General features: G+C 41.0%; 1 protein-coding gene across 1 annotated transcript in view; it reads right to left on the bottom strand.

The window, feature by feature from the left end:
- Positions 1-12,090: 12,090 nt before the first annotated feature.
- Positions 12,091-14,571, bottom strand: part of LOC306696645 (SH3 and multiple ankyrin repeat domains protein 2-like) — a gene marked incomplete at its 3' end in the record, with an annotated part of 104,617 nt that continues 102,136 nt past the window's right edge. The window contains exon 23 of the mRNA XM_079160305.1: positions 12,091-12,607. Within this exon, the coding sequence (XP_079016431.1) occupies positions 12,091-12,607 (517 nt within the window). The remainder of the gene's footprint in view (positions 12,608-14,571) is intronic.

The raw sequence follows: 14,571 nt of genomic DNA, 5'->3' as shown, positions 1-14,571 counted from the left end.
TAAATACATTACTTTGCAAATGTGAGGGATTTAAGTTTTAGAGCATTCCTAGTGCTGGATATTATATGTTACAGTGGGTTTACTTGTAAGAGTTTAGACCAAGAAGTAATTTCATCATCAGAGGTAATTTCATACTGTAAGAGGAAGGTGTGAGGAGTGTATTGGAAGTGGGGGTTTGGCGAATCAAACAAGGGAACTGGCCCCAAGAATGTAAGGAGGTGTCTGCCAGCGGGGGTTGGAACGAAGCTGGCTGACCTAGGTGTGAAGAACAGAACAATGGGTCATCGGCCCAGGAGGGGCTTATTGGAATCCGGCCAATCACTGAGCTGATCGATTGGCTGAGAAATGTGAAACATGAGACTTTTGAGAGACTCAGCAGGGACAAAGGATCTTTGAATTGCAGAAGATCCTCAGACCTCCTCCGCATCATGGGACAGACACACCATTCTTTCCTGTGGTGTGGACGGGGCCTCATATTTCATGGAATATTATGTTTGTTTTACTGTCGATAGTGTAATTCAGTTTGCATTTGTTTTGGCTTCTGATAAGAATATTAAATACTTTTGATTTTAACCTGAACCATTTGATTCTGGCCCTGCTTGCTGATGGAACAAAGAGAGCAAGGGGGGGGGGGCTGCTTCTTCTCCTCTGTGCTCTTCTTCTCCTCTGTTTGAGAAACTTCAGCCTCAACACAAAGTTTGTTAAATCTGGTTGTAAAGAACTGAATGCAGGGGGGAAAGCATCATACAAATGCTCAAATTAGTTTTATTTTGGCTTCCTTTTTTTCAGTTGGCATTGATCGTTAGGCCATTTCCACATCTACACAGTCAAACGGTACAACAATACAATAATACACCTTCCTCTTCCTGTAACAACCCAAACAACCAGATTCTCTACATCTCTCATCACAGACGAATGATATTGTGCAATCAAAGCGTTTGGCTTCTGTCTTCCTCTCAGCAGCATCACGTACATGTAAGCAGGTGCTTTTAGTGCTAAAGAGCCCCAAAACCCCAAAAATCTAAAACACACATATTTCCTCTCAGCTGTGTGCTATTTATCAATCTAGATTGTTTTGGTGTGAGTTGCCCAGTGTTGTAGAAATTGTCCGTAGAGATGTCTGCCTTCTCTCCAATATAAAGGAACAACATGACACTCTGCTCACAACAAGAACTGTGGAATATCTCGAGTAACTGATTTCTGCACAGAGACTTTGCTGTTGAGTTTTCCAAATGTAAGCTGTGTGTCCTCTATTCCCATTATATTGGAAAGAAGGCTGACATCTCTGCAGCCCATATCTCCATCTCTCTGTAACTCACACCAGAACATCTACACCACAGACTGCTTACAACAGGGGTCTCAAACTCATCTTCCCTCTGGGCCACATCAGCATCACGGTGGCCCTCAAAGGGCCGGTTGTAAATGTAAGACTGTGTAAATGTAACTACCGGTACTCCTAACATATTGGTAAATAACTGTCTCTGCATTTGATTATTGTTTATTCAAGTGTTAAAATATTGTACATGCAGTTATATAAATGTAAAACTATATTTAAGCACATTTCTGTTGTTATAACTTAAATCCTTTTAATTTAGGGTTAAGAAACCCCACATCACTCTATCAAACGTTTAAAGCAAATAGCAAAGACAAATATCAAACACAAGTTACTATAATAACTTTGTTCAAAGCTTAAAATCCTTTCAAGGGTGCGTTTGCACAATCCCACGTGAAGTATTTCATGTTGTAAAGCAGGTTAAAGTACTCTTCAATGTACTCACAATACAGTTCCATGAGCTGCTCCTATGACTGTGTTTAAGTATCTCATCACTTCGACTTTCTAGCTCAGAATTATGACTTTCTCTCTCATAACTTTGACTTTCTATCTCATAATTTCGACGATGGGGATATTTTTATTCTCAAGTCAAACTTTTAATTTTTTTAATTTAAATGTAAATTTTTTTAAACTTTTTTTATTTTTTTTTGCTGGCGGATTCGCGGGCCACATAGAATGACGTGGCGGGCCTTGAGTTTGAGACCCCTGGTTTATAAGAAGTGGACGTAGTCATTGTTACGTCTCTCATTGGTTTATGGACTGCGGCCTTGAATCTCAGAATTCGCCATTTTGGCAGTCGCCACTTTGTTTTTTTGCAGTCAATGAACAGGAAGTGACCATATCTGGACTGAGGAGGAGATCTGTGTAGCCCCGCCGTAAAGCATCCCCTGCTTTATGGTCTGTTTGACTCTAGATGGACCATCATTTACTAAATGAACATCATGCTGTATTGAAGAAGACTTGAAACTGGTGTTTTAGTTCATCTCTATCTCACCGACACTCTTGGTTTGTGTTTCTGTGGAATGCATTCAGTTCACAAAGTGGAACACAGTTTTAGTGTTTGTGCCACCAATTCTCCAAAGTGGGCTTTTATTCTTCCAATCAATGCATCCAAACAATGAAGAAGAACTAAATCGGCATTTAGCAATATACTTAACAACTCCCCGGATAGGCAAATACCGGCTGCCGCCCCTTGTGGACTTCTTCTATGTGTAAGTTGCGTACGTTGTGTGTTACTGGCACATCAAATGTCATGATGGTAAGCAATGCATTCAGTATGTTTAGCACTGAAAAGATGGCGAGTCAGTGCCAGCTGTTGTAAAGTGCTGCAGAGAGAAGCTGTCAAGAAAGAAGGTGGTACTAGGTGGTTCTTCTGTACTACGAATGTAAGAGTAACAAACAGTGTGTAGGAACGTCTACTGAATCACATAAAAGCAGCAAGCATCATGTGGAGAGGGTTGTGGCTTAAAACCTTCTCTTGGCACTCAGTCCGTACTGAAGTTGAGCAGCTCTAACAAATCAAAAAATGTAAACGCCACTCCTGCTATTCATCTGCAGGTTTTCTAACAAAAGAAATATTGTTTTGTTCATTGGATTCAGGTCTGACCAGATACATCTCATCGATTTTCAGTGGAATTCAAGACACTCCCTTCTGGTCACAGAAACCAAGTTCAAAAGTAGTTTCTCCCCATGGCAATAATACAACTTAAGATGCTGTAGGGCGTCCTGCAACACAACAAGCCAACTTAACTAACTGTCCTAGGACGACGTGTAACTAATTACAGTACACGCCGAGAGTAATCCTGTATGTGGTTAGTAACCACCTAATATAGAACTCTTGTTCCAAGTCGTGTCATGTCATGTTACGAGGAGCAGTCTCTCACACCACACCCTCGTCCACCGCCCACCCTATGATGACAGGCTTCACCATACAATCAGCATGCCAGCAGCCTTTGTTCATATGGAGAGGGTTGAGACTTGTCACTTGCACAGACAAAATGCTAAAATGTCCACACACAACGTATCCGTGGGTTTTCAGAAACAACTGTTTGTCATGACGACTAGGCTGCCGTTGAAGACTCAAAACTCAATCTTAACAGAGCTCTTTTAATTTAGTTGTAATCATAGTTTGACTTCGAGAAGCCTTCTCTGCTGGCCTAAACAGAATCACAAAGTTATAGCTATTTTATAATTTAATAACTTTTCTTAAATACACTACATGTATCATAATTTATAAAAATATTTTTCCCATTATCTTATGTTCTCATTGCACAGCTACTGTGTTCCTCAGTTGCTCTGCTTCAGTGCAGCTTGTTTTAAGTAGAGCTTTGATCCAATCAGAGTTCACCTGTGTCTCTAGGTAGAAGAGAGGCCCCAGGCCTGCAGACTCACCAGTGCCTCCATGTGCAGTTTAAGTGAATGGGGACGATATTGTTGATTGTCATAGTCTTCAACCAATCAGATCTTTAGTTTGAGATTCTTAGACGCGCCAGAGCGGCCTGCAGGCCTACAGCTACGTCAGCATTAGCAGCAGCGCTGCAGTAAGATTCTGTGCTGTGATTGGTCAGTGGGCGAGCACGTGACTGTTGTGAAACGAAACTTAACTGCAGAGGCTTAGTCCAGTATTAAGAGTTCATATTGAAAGATATGAATGAAATTATGATATTTTTTGCATTTAGCTTGGTGTAGATTTGTAATTTTTTTTTACCTAGCTTTGTTTTTCAACACTCAATGGCTGAAGGAGGAGAAACGGATTTGTGAGTTGGGATTTTGAGGGATTTTGACTTTGTCAACAAAGAAAAGAGGATGTGATCAGCATTTGGTTTGTCAACTGGTTCGTTTTTTTACATCTAATATCTAAATGGCCCTTGAGTGTGTAGCAGAATGCGTGTTGCTGCTGTTGTTTCCCCGTTAAGCTAGTTAGCCTAGCCTCCCGGAACACTTGCAGAGCATCAGCTGTTTTTTGTTGTGGTTCTTTTTGTTCCGGTTCAGAGGTCACACAGACCGCTGTCTCCTAGTGAGAGCAGGAAACATTATATTTCCTACAATTTAAGCTTCTGTATTTTCCAAATGCATTAGTATTATTCAAACGTATTGTTCGGTTTGTAAGCCTCGTACCAAACGGTTTAATACAAATACGTAACGTTACATAGTTACAGCCCAAGAAACGAATAATAACCCTAGCTGTGGCGCCATCATGTGGTTATAAGGTGGTATTTCGGCAGTGAAGGCCCAGGTATGAAATGCACGGCCCGCCACTGCTATCTTCACAGATAGTGAATTTAGGTTTTATTTTGAAAAAGACATCTTGTAGATCTCCATCAGCTGCATGAGTGGGTGAAGTCCACAAACCACTGTGTGAAAGTCACTATGTATCAACATGACATGCAGCCCGGTCTCAACAAATGGTGAATGAATTATGAATTATATCACAATCTGTACGTCATTCAGAGGTCAATAACAACGCCATTCTTGCTTTTGCATGTAATGTTACGTCATGTAGTCTGTACTGACTGCAATGTCAACACATGTGCGTTCATATGCTTCGTGTTGAGATATTTTGAAGTTCTGTTAGTGATGTCTGTGGCGTGTTTTCTGTACTTGTGTTTTTCTCAAACCTAACGAAGTGAGTTTGTTGCCTAAACCTAACTGTGGCCGTTTAACTGTAACGACACAAAGCAACATCACACTCAGAATGTCCCTTTACTAGCAAGGACCACACCGTCAAAAGAAGCGTTTTAAAGACGTATCAAAGGAAAGAATGATTGATATGCGAGTTTTTCAGTTTTTTTAAAACAAGAAAGGCTTCAACAGAGAAAACAACACAATTTGTTGCATTCATTTAATGCCAAATGCACAGTGAAACATACCGTGATTGACTGATCTTTATCTTCGTCACGGAGCTCAAGATGTTTTTCTAAAAGCTGTAATTTCATTTTCGTTATGGAACCATGTTAAAAAAATTGTTGGACTGACCAGGTTTCTTTCAACTACGAGATGAATAACTTGATTCTAACTTCAGCAAGAGTAAAAAAAGGAACATTTGAACCTAAAACATGAAAATCATCTCTTTAGTTTCTGAAGCACTGGCCAAGATTTGTGCTGCCTTGTTTACTGCCGACATCAGTAAACTCAGTAAACTGAAAGCATGTGATAGAGCAAGTATCACATATCACCGTCAGACAAAGAAACATTGTTCGGGCTCTTACTGTAAGCAAATTATTGTCATGTAATACGATCACATTAAAGCCAATGTAATAATATACGTATTTTAGACAATTAAGCTTATTATTAGCATGTTGGCTGGTCAGCATTACTAGCCAGTTAAGTTGATGGTGATGGGACGGCAATGTCGATCAATGGGACAGTCCACCACTTTGGTCCGCTACCATTAGTTACATTTCCATGGACTTTGCTTCAGACATTTATGTTCCCCTCAGGATGTCACTAATTGTCACTTTGTTAATCCCTAAAGTTTTCATCTAGCACCATCAACATTTTACAAAACCAATTAGCATGCTAAAACTCTAAATTAGCAATGTCACTGTGAGCATGATTTAGCAGTTAAACTAACTGACATCAAACGGCAGACTAACATTTCACCAAGAGACGTCAACATATTTCCCCAATATATGTAATAGTTACTTATTGTTTCCGAAGCTGTTTCACCTTTTATCCACGATTAGCTTCATGTTTTCCAGCTGTCATGGCGGCTCCTCCATTTCCTCTGTACAATGCATTGTGGGAAAATAGTGTCCATCCTCTTTTAAAGACTCCTTCAATGCTTGAGTGTGCTTGTTTTTTTGTTTTAATAAACCTGTACTGTATGTTAACGTTTAGTTAGACAGAAAGTACAAATGTTTCTCACGTCTCAGATAAAACAGTTCAAAGAGAAAAACATCATTATTCCAAGTACAAACCTTCAGAACATAGAGAGGAATGAACGTGTAAAGTTTGGTGTATGTAAGAGCTGCTGAAGTGGAGATTTCTGGATCAGAGTCTGAGAACAAACTCATTTAGAGAAAACGTCCTTTAAAGAGACATTCAGTTCAATTACATACAAAATAGCCCAAACTGGCCCGTAGTGTCTCTTGTAATGCATTAAAGACATGGCCGTCATTGAAAGTGTTGCCTCTATAATTTTACTGGTGTCACTCTAGAAGCTCCATAGGTTCAACATAATCCCAAGCTGTTGGAAAAAATACAAAAAAGCATTTCAAATATACATTTGCACACTAAAAGTGTTTTAAAAACCTAAGTTATGTCGGTACAAATCCACCCTCCACACAGAATGTCTTGACGGCTTCGTTTGTGTTTGTCCACACAAGCCGATAATCATCCAGCGTCAACGCGCTGCTGGAAAGACTGAGAGGAAAACAACACTAGTGCAATATTATATTTATTTCTTACAGTGAATTTTGGTTGCCATACAAGAAGTCTCGAGGATTTAAGGGGCAGGGGGGACAGAGTGCAGTTACAGGAAAATTCTCTCTCTTCTCATTTCAGTAATTCAGTAATTAGTTGACTCTATGATGATTTAGTAGCACAAAATTACAGCAACATAGAAAACATGAACACAAGTCTTTGCACAAATTACCGAAAACATCTTAGCCTCTATGAAGACTTAATCAAAGAATAAAATCTATTAATGCGAGATAAAAAAAATGTATTAATTAAGAAAGAAAGAGAAAAGAAAAAGAAACAGTTACCCGAATGTTGGACAATGATAAAGGTGGGATCAGTGTCCTGAAGGGGAGTGGAAGTGGGTTTAGTGAGCCATGCCTGTCCTAAAACATGGCCTGGTGAAGCGCCACACCACGGTGATGCTCTTTAAAGATCCTACTACGTCTACTCAGCTCTACATTTCCACAGAGAAAACTGCTTAGTGACAATGTCGATCCAAAAGAAGGAGTCGACAGCCACCACTAATCTTTTTGGTGGATTTATGTATGTTTATATATATATATATATATAGGTTTCATATAGTTTCCTACCAAGATGGCCTTGCGGATGTATATATATATCTTTTTAAATGTACACATTTTGCTCTGTTTATACACACACTCTAAACTGGGGGGAGATGAGAGAAGTCTGGTCAGGCAGATGGTGGTCGTCAGAGAACATACCTGGGTTTTTGTGGTCACTTGAATGGCCAAAATATCTCAAGTCTACTACAGCAGAGTATATCCTCTAAATAAAATAGGAGAAGAACGGACATTTCCAGTCGCAAACTCACCGAGGTTAGGTTTTGAGTGACAACTTTGTTTCGGCTCATTTTCTGGAACCAGCGTAGCATTGAAGCATGGTGAAGTTAGCAAGCTAGCAATCTAACTAGCCAGCCACTGAATGAGTACAATTCCTACAACTTTATTTTGCATCTACACACTGTTGTCACAGCCCAGGAAAGCACATTGCTATACAACAGATGAGTGACAACCTTGTTCAGCTCATTTGCTGTAACCAATGTAGCATTAAAGCATCAATTAGCATACTTAGCTAGAGAAAGACAAGCTACCTAGCTAACGATCCAGCCGTCCGTGAGCTGCGACAACACTTCGCAGCCCCTCTGACTTGTGTCGTCAACATAACAACTTTAAACAATGGCCATTTTATTTTGTATTACTCAAATAACCACAACATTCTTTTTCAAATTTTCAAATTTTCAATTTTCAATGTCCGTTCTACTCCTATTGTATTTCCATGCTGTATCTACTTTAGGCAACACTTCATTAAAACACTGACAAGTGATCACATCATGATATGTAACTTTAAAAATGGGAAAATAAAACACAACCAAGGAGATTCATTCAGAATAAATATTGCTTCTTACATAACCCATAAGTCTAATAATAGCCATCTTTTTTTAATCTATATAGTATTTAGTTTTTTTTGGCAATCCACGCGTCAGTGATGAACAGCTTTTGTTCAGATAACCTCTATAAAATTTTCATAGAACTCTATACAAATCTTTAAAAATACTGTGCTTTTCTACGCCCCTCCGACACGTCGCTGTTTGCTCTAAAATAGGTCACGTGTTCAAACAGGAACAGGATTATAGCAGCATTGTCCCGTGCCGGCCTCCGTACGGCTAATGTTCACAGAACACAGAGCTTGTGTATGTTTCATTCGTCTCCTCGAAAGCTGCACCTACACATGAAGCCGCGGAGTGTGATATGAAACCAAATACATCTATATATCTATAGATATATAGATATCTATATATCTATATATTTCAGACGTTGGGTTACTGTCGAGCACATATCGAACCACACGTTAGGTGTGCTCTGAAAGAATCTACTTTGAGATAAAAACACGGGCTCCTTTTCTTCCTCTTTCTGGAGCTATACAACCGACAGTGGTGCAGGTATAGTGGAGGAGGGGAACTGTGAGCTATTTAAGGCATCCTCTGCAGGATGAAGGGGCGGATGAGACCACTGCTGTTGTCGTCAGGTCAGCTCTGGCAACTATAAATCAATCTCCATAGAATTCCTTTTTTTTTCAAACTCTAAATCTTTTAATAGAGCTATACATATAATCAAATAGACATTGTTTTTATCCTGTTAAACACTCTTATATACACGTTTCAACACATACTGCACTTCTACTTCTGGCCTGTACTCATTGCTAGCAAACACACATACATTTCCAGCTTTATAAATGCTGATTTTAGTTTAAGATTGGACCCTTAATGAGAAAGTTTAAACCCCGTCTCTACTGCTGGAGCTGCAGTGGGACTGGATAAGAATACGGGACTAGGAGAAGCTTATAGTCCGGTCTAGTTACAGGGACAGAAGTTCATCGGCAACAGATCAGGAATTCTTTTCTATCTCTTTCTAATCTCACAGCTCACGCTGATGAACATCTGCCGGCTCTGTCAGGTTGATCTCTGGTCATTCTTTTTTTTTTTTAGCACAGTGGTCAGAGGGCAGGACAATGTGGACTTACGTTAAAAACGTAATTCGACATAAAACCCTGAAGCCACAGCATCTCCATCTGCTCTGAAAGCCAACGGTTCGGCGAAGATTTTCATGTCATCTGGCTGAGGTTGCTCTACGTTTCTGCCAGTGTCGGTCTGCAACAGCTTTGGTAACGCGGTGTTGCGTCTCCAGCCTTCTTCTTTAACGAGACGAAAACGCTCTGCTGAAGGCTGTTTTCGGTCTAAAACAGTATTTTCCCTTTGAATCACAGAATTGTTCCTCTAAACAGCTGCTCCAGTTTGGGATGCTGTTTGGTTCATTTGGGATCCGGTTGGAAATAAGCTCCAGTTAGCTTCATGCTAACGAATCTCTTATTGAGTCTTTAATCTCTTCGTTCTTTGTTTTTTTTAATTAACAAAGAACAATGTACAAAATGTTCATTTAGCTATATAGAAAACACGTCATTTCCCTGGTAAAACTGGAGCTTTAGCTCATTAAATGTCAACCTATGAGTTCTTAAATACTAGGTTGCTTATCACTTGTGTTATTTAAAATTGTTGGAAGCTAAAAAAGGCCTCCAAAAGGATTTGACACTGGATTCAAAGTCAATAAAACGCTATCAAACGACAGACTTGAATAGTTTGACATTTCGGAGAATACGCTTTTTAATCATCCTGCTGAGAGTTTGAAGAGAAGATTAATACCACTCTCAAGTTGTTATGGAGGTACGGCCAGGAGACAATTAGCTTAGCATAGCTTAGCATGAAGACAGGAAACAGCTATGCTAGCTCTGTACGAAGTTTAAATGAAACTAAAAGACTTCGGCCATGCTACGCCACTGAGTCTGTAGTAGTTAGAGTTAGTACAGCTGCTTTGAGCTAAACGCTAACATCAGCATGCTAACATGCCCACAATGACAATGCTAACGTGCTGATGTTTGAGCAGGTATAATGTTCACCATTTGAGTTGCTAATTAGCACAAAACATGAAGTACGCCTGCGAGGTTAATGTGGACGTCATTATTTTAACTGTTACTGAAGGGGGGGGGGGGGGACATGAACGTCGATCCATCTAATAATTGTTTAAACATTTCACTCATTTACGACACACAAACAGAAACTTAATGAATAGAACTGGTAACAGCGTTGGAGGCGGCGCTGCGTTCACTTCCCTTAAAGTTGCTCAGTGGCACACGAAGCACAAAAAAGTTTGACTTCTTAAATAAAATTCAGATAAACTTTAAGAATTACGTGGATTTTTCGGCAATCTTAAACATCCATGGGGGCCTGCCTTTAGCCCCTCTAACTTCTAGGACTTAATGATTTAAATAAGGGCTAATCAAGTGTTTGCACACGTCAATTTCCCAACGTAAGTCTATGGGAAAAAGTATTTTTGGGCCCCGTAGCAAACATGTGACAGACCAGGAAGTTGTACTTTTGGCCACTATATAAAATGATCTTCATCGTTTAGTCTTCATGCTAAGCTAATCGTCTCCCAGCTCCAGTTTCATATTGTACAGACATGACATCTAACTCGCCGCAAGAAAGCATATTTCCCCAAAATGTTGAAAACTGTCTCTTTAAATGCTCTCTCTCTCTATAAAAAACCCTCCACTTCTACCACGAACACACGGGGTGTTTGATACACCAGCATAACTGTGGAGTGTTGACCTGCTAATGGTGAAGAGGAAGGAGCTCTGATGGATGAAGAAAAAAGTAAAGTACAAAGGTAAAGAACAGCTCTAGTTTCCCTAAACTCTGGCCTATAAAGCAGATCCATGGAAATAGCTAAACTGGCCCTTAATGATATTTTGGGTCAACCAGTGACACACACACACACACACACACACACAAAGGAAGAGCCAAGAGTGTGTGCTCCCCTCGGTTTCCGTCGTTACGGTGAGGTGGACTCCTGGGTGGGTGTAGACTGGGGCCCCCCCGGGGCGGAGCTCCTCCTGCGAAGACCACCTCTCTCCACGCTTTGCTCTCTCTAAGGAGAAGAAGGCCATTGCAGTAACGGTGTGTGTGTGTGTGTGTGTGCGTCTGTGTGTACATGCTTTAGGTGCGTGTGTCTGTGAAAACAGTGTGTTTTCACATATGTCAGTGTGTGCATAAAGTGTGTGTGTGTGTGGACACGAGATGTGGTTCAGTATCTATTTAAACAGTTCTTATTTTGACACAAACAAGGTGAAAAGCACAACAACAAAAAAAAATGGAGTCTATCTCAAATTTTTCTCTACAACTTTAGATGCACCCAGAAATATAACTCCGGTTAGGACTCTAGTGAAGAAATATTATTCTCTGAACAAACTCTAGCAAAGATAGAAAAGGAGCAACGACCAGCTCAGCTGGTTCTTCGTGCGGCCACACCGGGGTGCACGGGAAAAGTCTTCAGTATTCCAAAGCAGTCGGGTGAGTCTTTATGTGAAACAAACTTCCAGACGAGTATTTCTTCTCTCCAGCGTTTGAGTACTCATTATTCCAGACTTGTGTTTCCGGGCCTCCTCTGCTTTCCGCTCTCCTTGATGTGACATAGCAGCTATTCTCTTCTCTCGCTCTCCCCCCTCCTCCCCCTTCTGCAGTTCCTCCCGTCGTCCCGTGATCCCCCTCCCCCCCGATGCTCAGGGGTCGGCGTGGAAGGAAGAAGAGGGACGGACAAGACCGGAGCACTGAGACTGAGGGCGATGGAGGACGAGAGAGGACAAAAGACAGCAAGAGGCAGCGTCAGCTTGGACAAAAAACTTCTACCCAGTACGACGACTTGAGATTACGTCCGATGAAGAGGTCGGTAAAAGGGATCGGCCCTGACTCCGCGCGTCGCCACCCCGCCGTCCTCGGAGGCTTATCTGTCCTGCAGCAGCTTGAGGGCCCTCTCGATGTTCATGCGGTGGCCCACCCTCGTCACGCCCAGGTCTATCAGGTCCTCTTTCTGCAGCGAGGGCAGGTGGGCGCCCTCGATCTCATTGTCCAGGAAGGCGTCCCTGTGCTCCCCGAGGTTGAGGCTCTCCAGCCAGTCCGCCACGTCGTGCTTGCTCCACAGCTCCACGGGCTTGGAGGCGAAGGGCTTGCCCGAGGCCGCCGACTGCTGCATGAGCGTGAGCGGCGACGGGGAGCGCGAGCTCCCGCTGCCGCCGCACGAGGAGCTCAGGCTGTAGGCGCCGCCGCTGCCCATGGGCGGGGTGGGCAGGCCGAAGACGTCGGTGAGGGTGGGCGACACGGAGGGAGGCAGCGAGGAGCAAGGGGTGAGGGAGGAGCCGGAGTCCGGCGGGCTGCAGGGGTGCGTCTGGGACGGGAGGCTGCTGGGAGGGGTGGAGGCGAGGCCGGCGTTGTTACGCATCCCTGAGTCGTCCGAGGGCGGCCTGAGAGGGACAGAGACGAGACCGGGGTCAGTCAGGGTCACATGGAGAATCAAGCCGCTACAAACCACGCCAACCGTCTCTGTTTTCCAGAGCTGCATAAAGTTTCTGATTTCATTTTAAATATGGAATATTGATGCAGTTTAAATTCATCACTTGCAGAAACTTTGGTTACACTTTCTAGAACACCCACGTCCTTAATGCATTAATATAGAAATACCTATAACGCATTATAATCAGCTTAAAGCACTGTAATATGATAGTTATAAGCACTAATACATATTCTTTACAACAACAAGCAATGTATTGACTTGTAAGGTGAAGAATCACCATACCTTTATGTTTTTTATAATACATTATAATGTAACATTTTACAATGTTTTGTGTTGCTCTCCTTAGATTTAATCTAAGATTTCCACTTTACTTAATGCGAACAATGATCCCTTATAGTGACTTATGACCACATAACATTGTATTATAACAGTGATAATAACACATCATAAAAGATTATCATGTGTTACAATAATGGGAAGGAAGGAAGTCTGACAGTAAAACTACATCCTGTCATTGCTGGAAGGATTTAAGGATTTATCCAACAAAGTTACGTGAAGCATCATTTTGATTTGCATTAGTTTATTGGTTATTTTTTCGTTGTTCTTTTATTAATCTCTGAGTATTTGTCCATTCTCCTCGGGCTTTTTCTTTGTTTGCTTGTTTAGTTTTTGTTGTTATTTTCTTGAAAACTTGAAATACGTTTTAAATGAATGTAATGCAGCAGAATGAACAGCAGGTGGCATCGGAGGAATGATGAAACAGACCAGAGCTTTTTAGGTTTTAATCTGCATCCAGACATTCTATTAAAACGAATTTACTATTATAATTATTATTGTTATTTACTGTGAGCTCGTCAGTTGTACATGAGCTGTTATTTTAGTTTAAATCATCATATTATTTTATCTTTGGAAACAGCCTCATATGATTTATTATGATCAGCTGACAAACACTAAATACTGAGTTTATGTTGTGGTCTTGATTTAAATAAATGAGAAATATATCTAATCATAATTTCCTGGCTTCATAACAACCTGGTACTGTGATTTAGATAATCATTTTATAATCATTTTTCTAACTTGCTCACTAGTTACTTTAATGAACTGTTAAAATACAAAAATGTATCTAATTATTAAAAAAATCAGTTAAAGGCTTCAGAGATCAAAGGCTTGATAAAGTCAAGATATTGTCTATTATTATGACAATAAAAGAAAACCTGGTGAACATTTAGATTCTGAGCTGATCAGCAGAGCGAGGCTCCCTTTAGATGTGCAACATTCAAAGGCTTTTTCCCGCCATAGTTAACATGTTTAATGGTTTTATTACATTCATGTGAAGCGATTACTGTAACAAAGCCTGAGTGCAGGCCTCCGGGTCCACGCTGGGCGTCCTGCAGCCTGCAGCGTGCTAATGGCTGGATGTGTAACACAACATGGGGAGAGGAGGGTTACCCACGCCGACCTCTTTACAGCCCTTATCGTACGAGGAGTATTGAAGTAACCGTCTTCCCTCAGAGATATCTGCATCACACGCAGATTAACTCTGCATCCTAGAACCACAACAGTTATCAGGAACAAAAGCTTTATTTTTTGACGATAGTAAATAATATATACAGTTTACTTCTTATATTCTAAACGGATTCCTGTATCTGGTGTTCTTTGTAACAGAAAATAAACAGTAATTCTGTGCTGAAAGATCAATCTGTGCGGTTGTCAGATGATTAGTGGGTCAGGACAAAGAAGATGATGTTCTGCCACTCAAACTGATTTCCTTCTCTGACGTTTCTCTGGTCTTTGTTTCTTCCTTTTTTATAAAGAACTACACATTATTTTTACCTCTTCAAGAGGTTCAGAGGGGAAAATATGCTCTGTAGTTGATCTGTTTACAACTCAGCGACGGAACATTTTGGTGATATA

Source organism: Pholis gunnellus (genome assembly GCF_910591455.1).
Source record: "Pholis gunnellus genome assembly, chromosome: 1".
NCBI lineage: Eukaryota > Metazoa > Chordata > Actinopteri > Perciformes > Pholidae > Pholis > Pholis gunnellus.
This window is presented reverse-complemented; position numbering and strand designations above follow the sequence as displayed.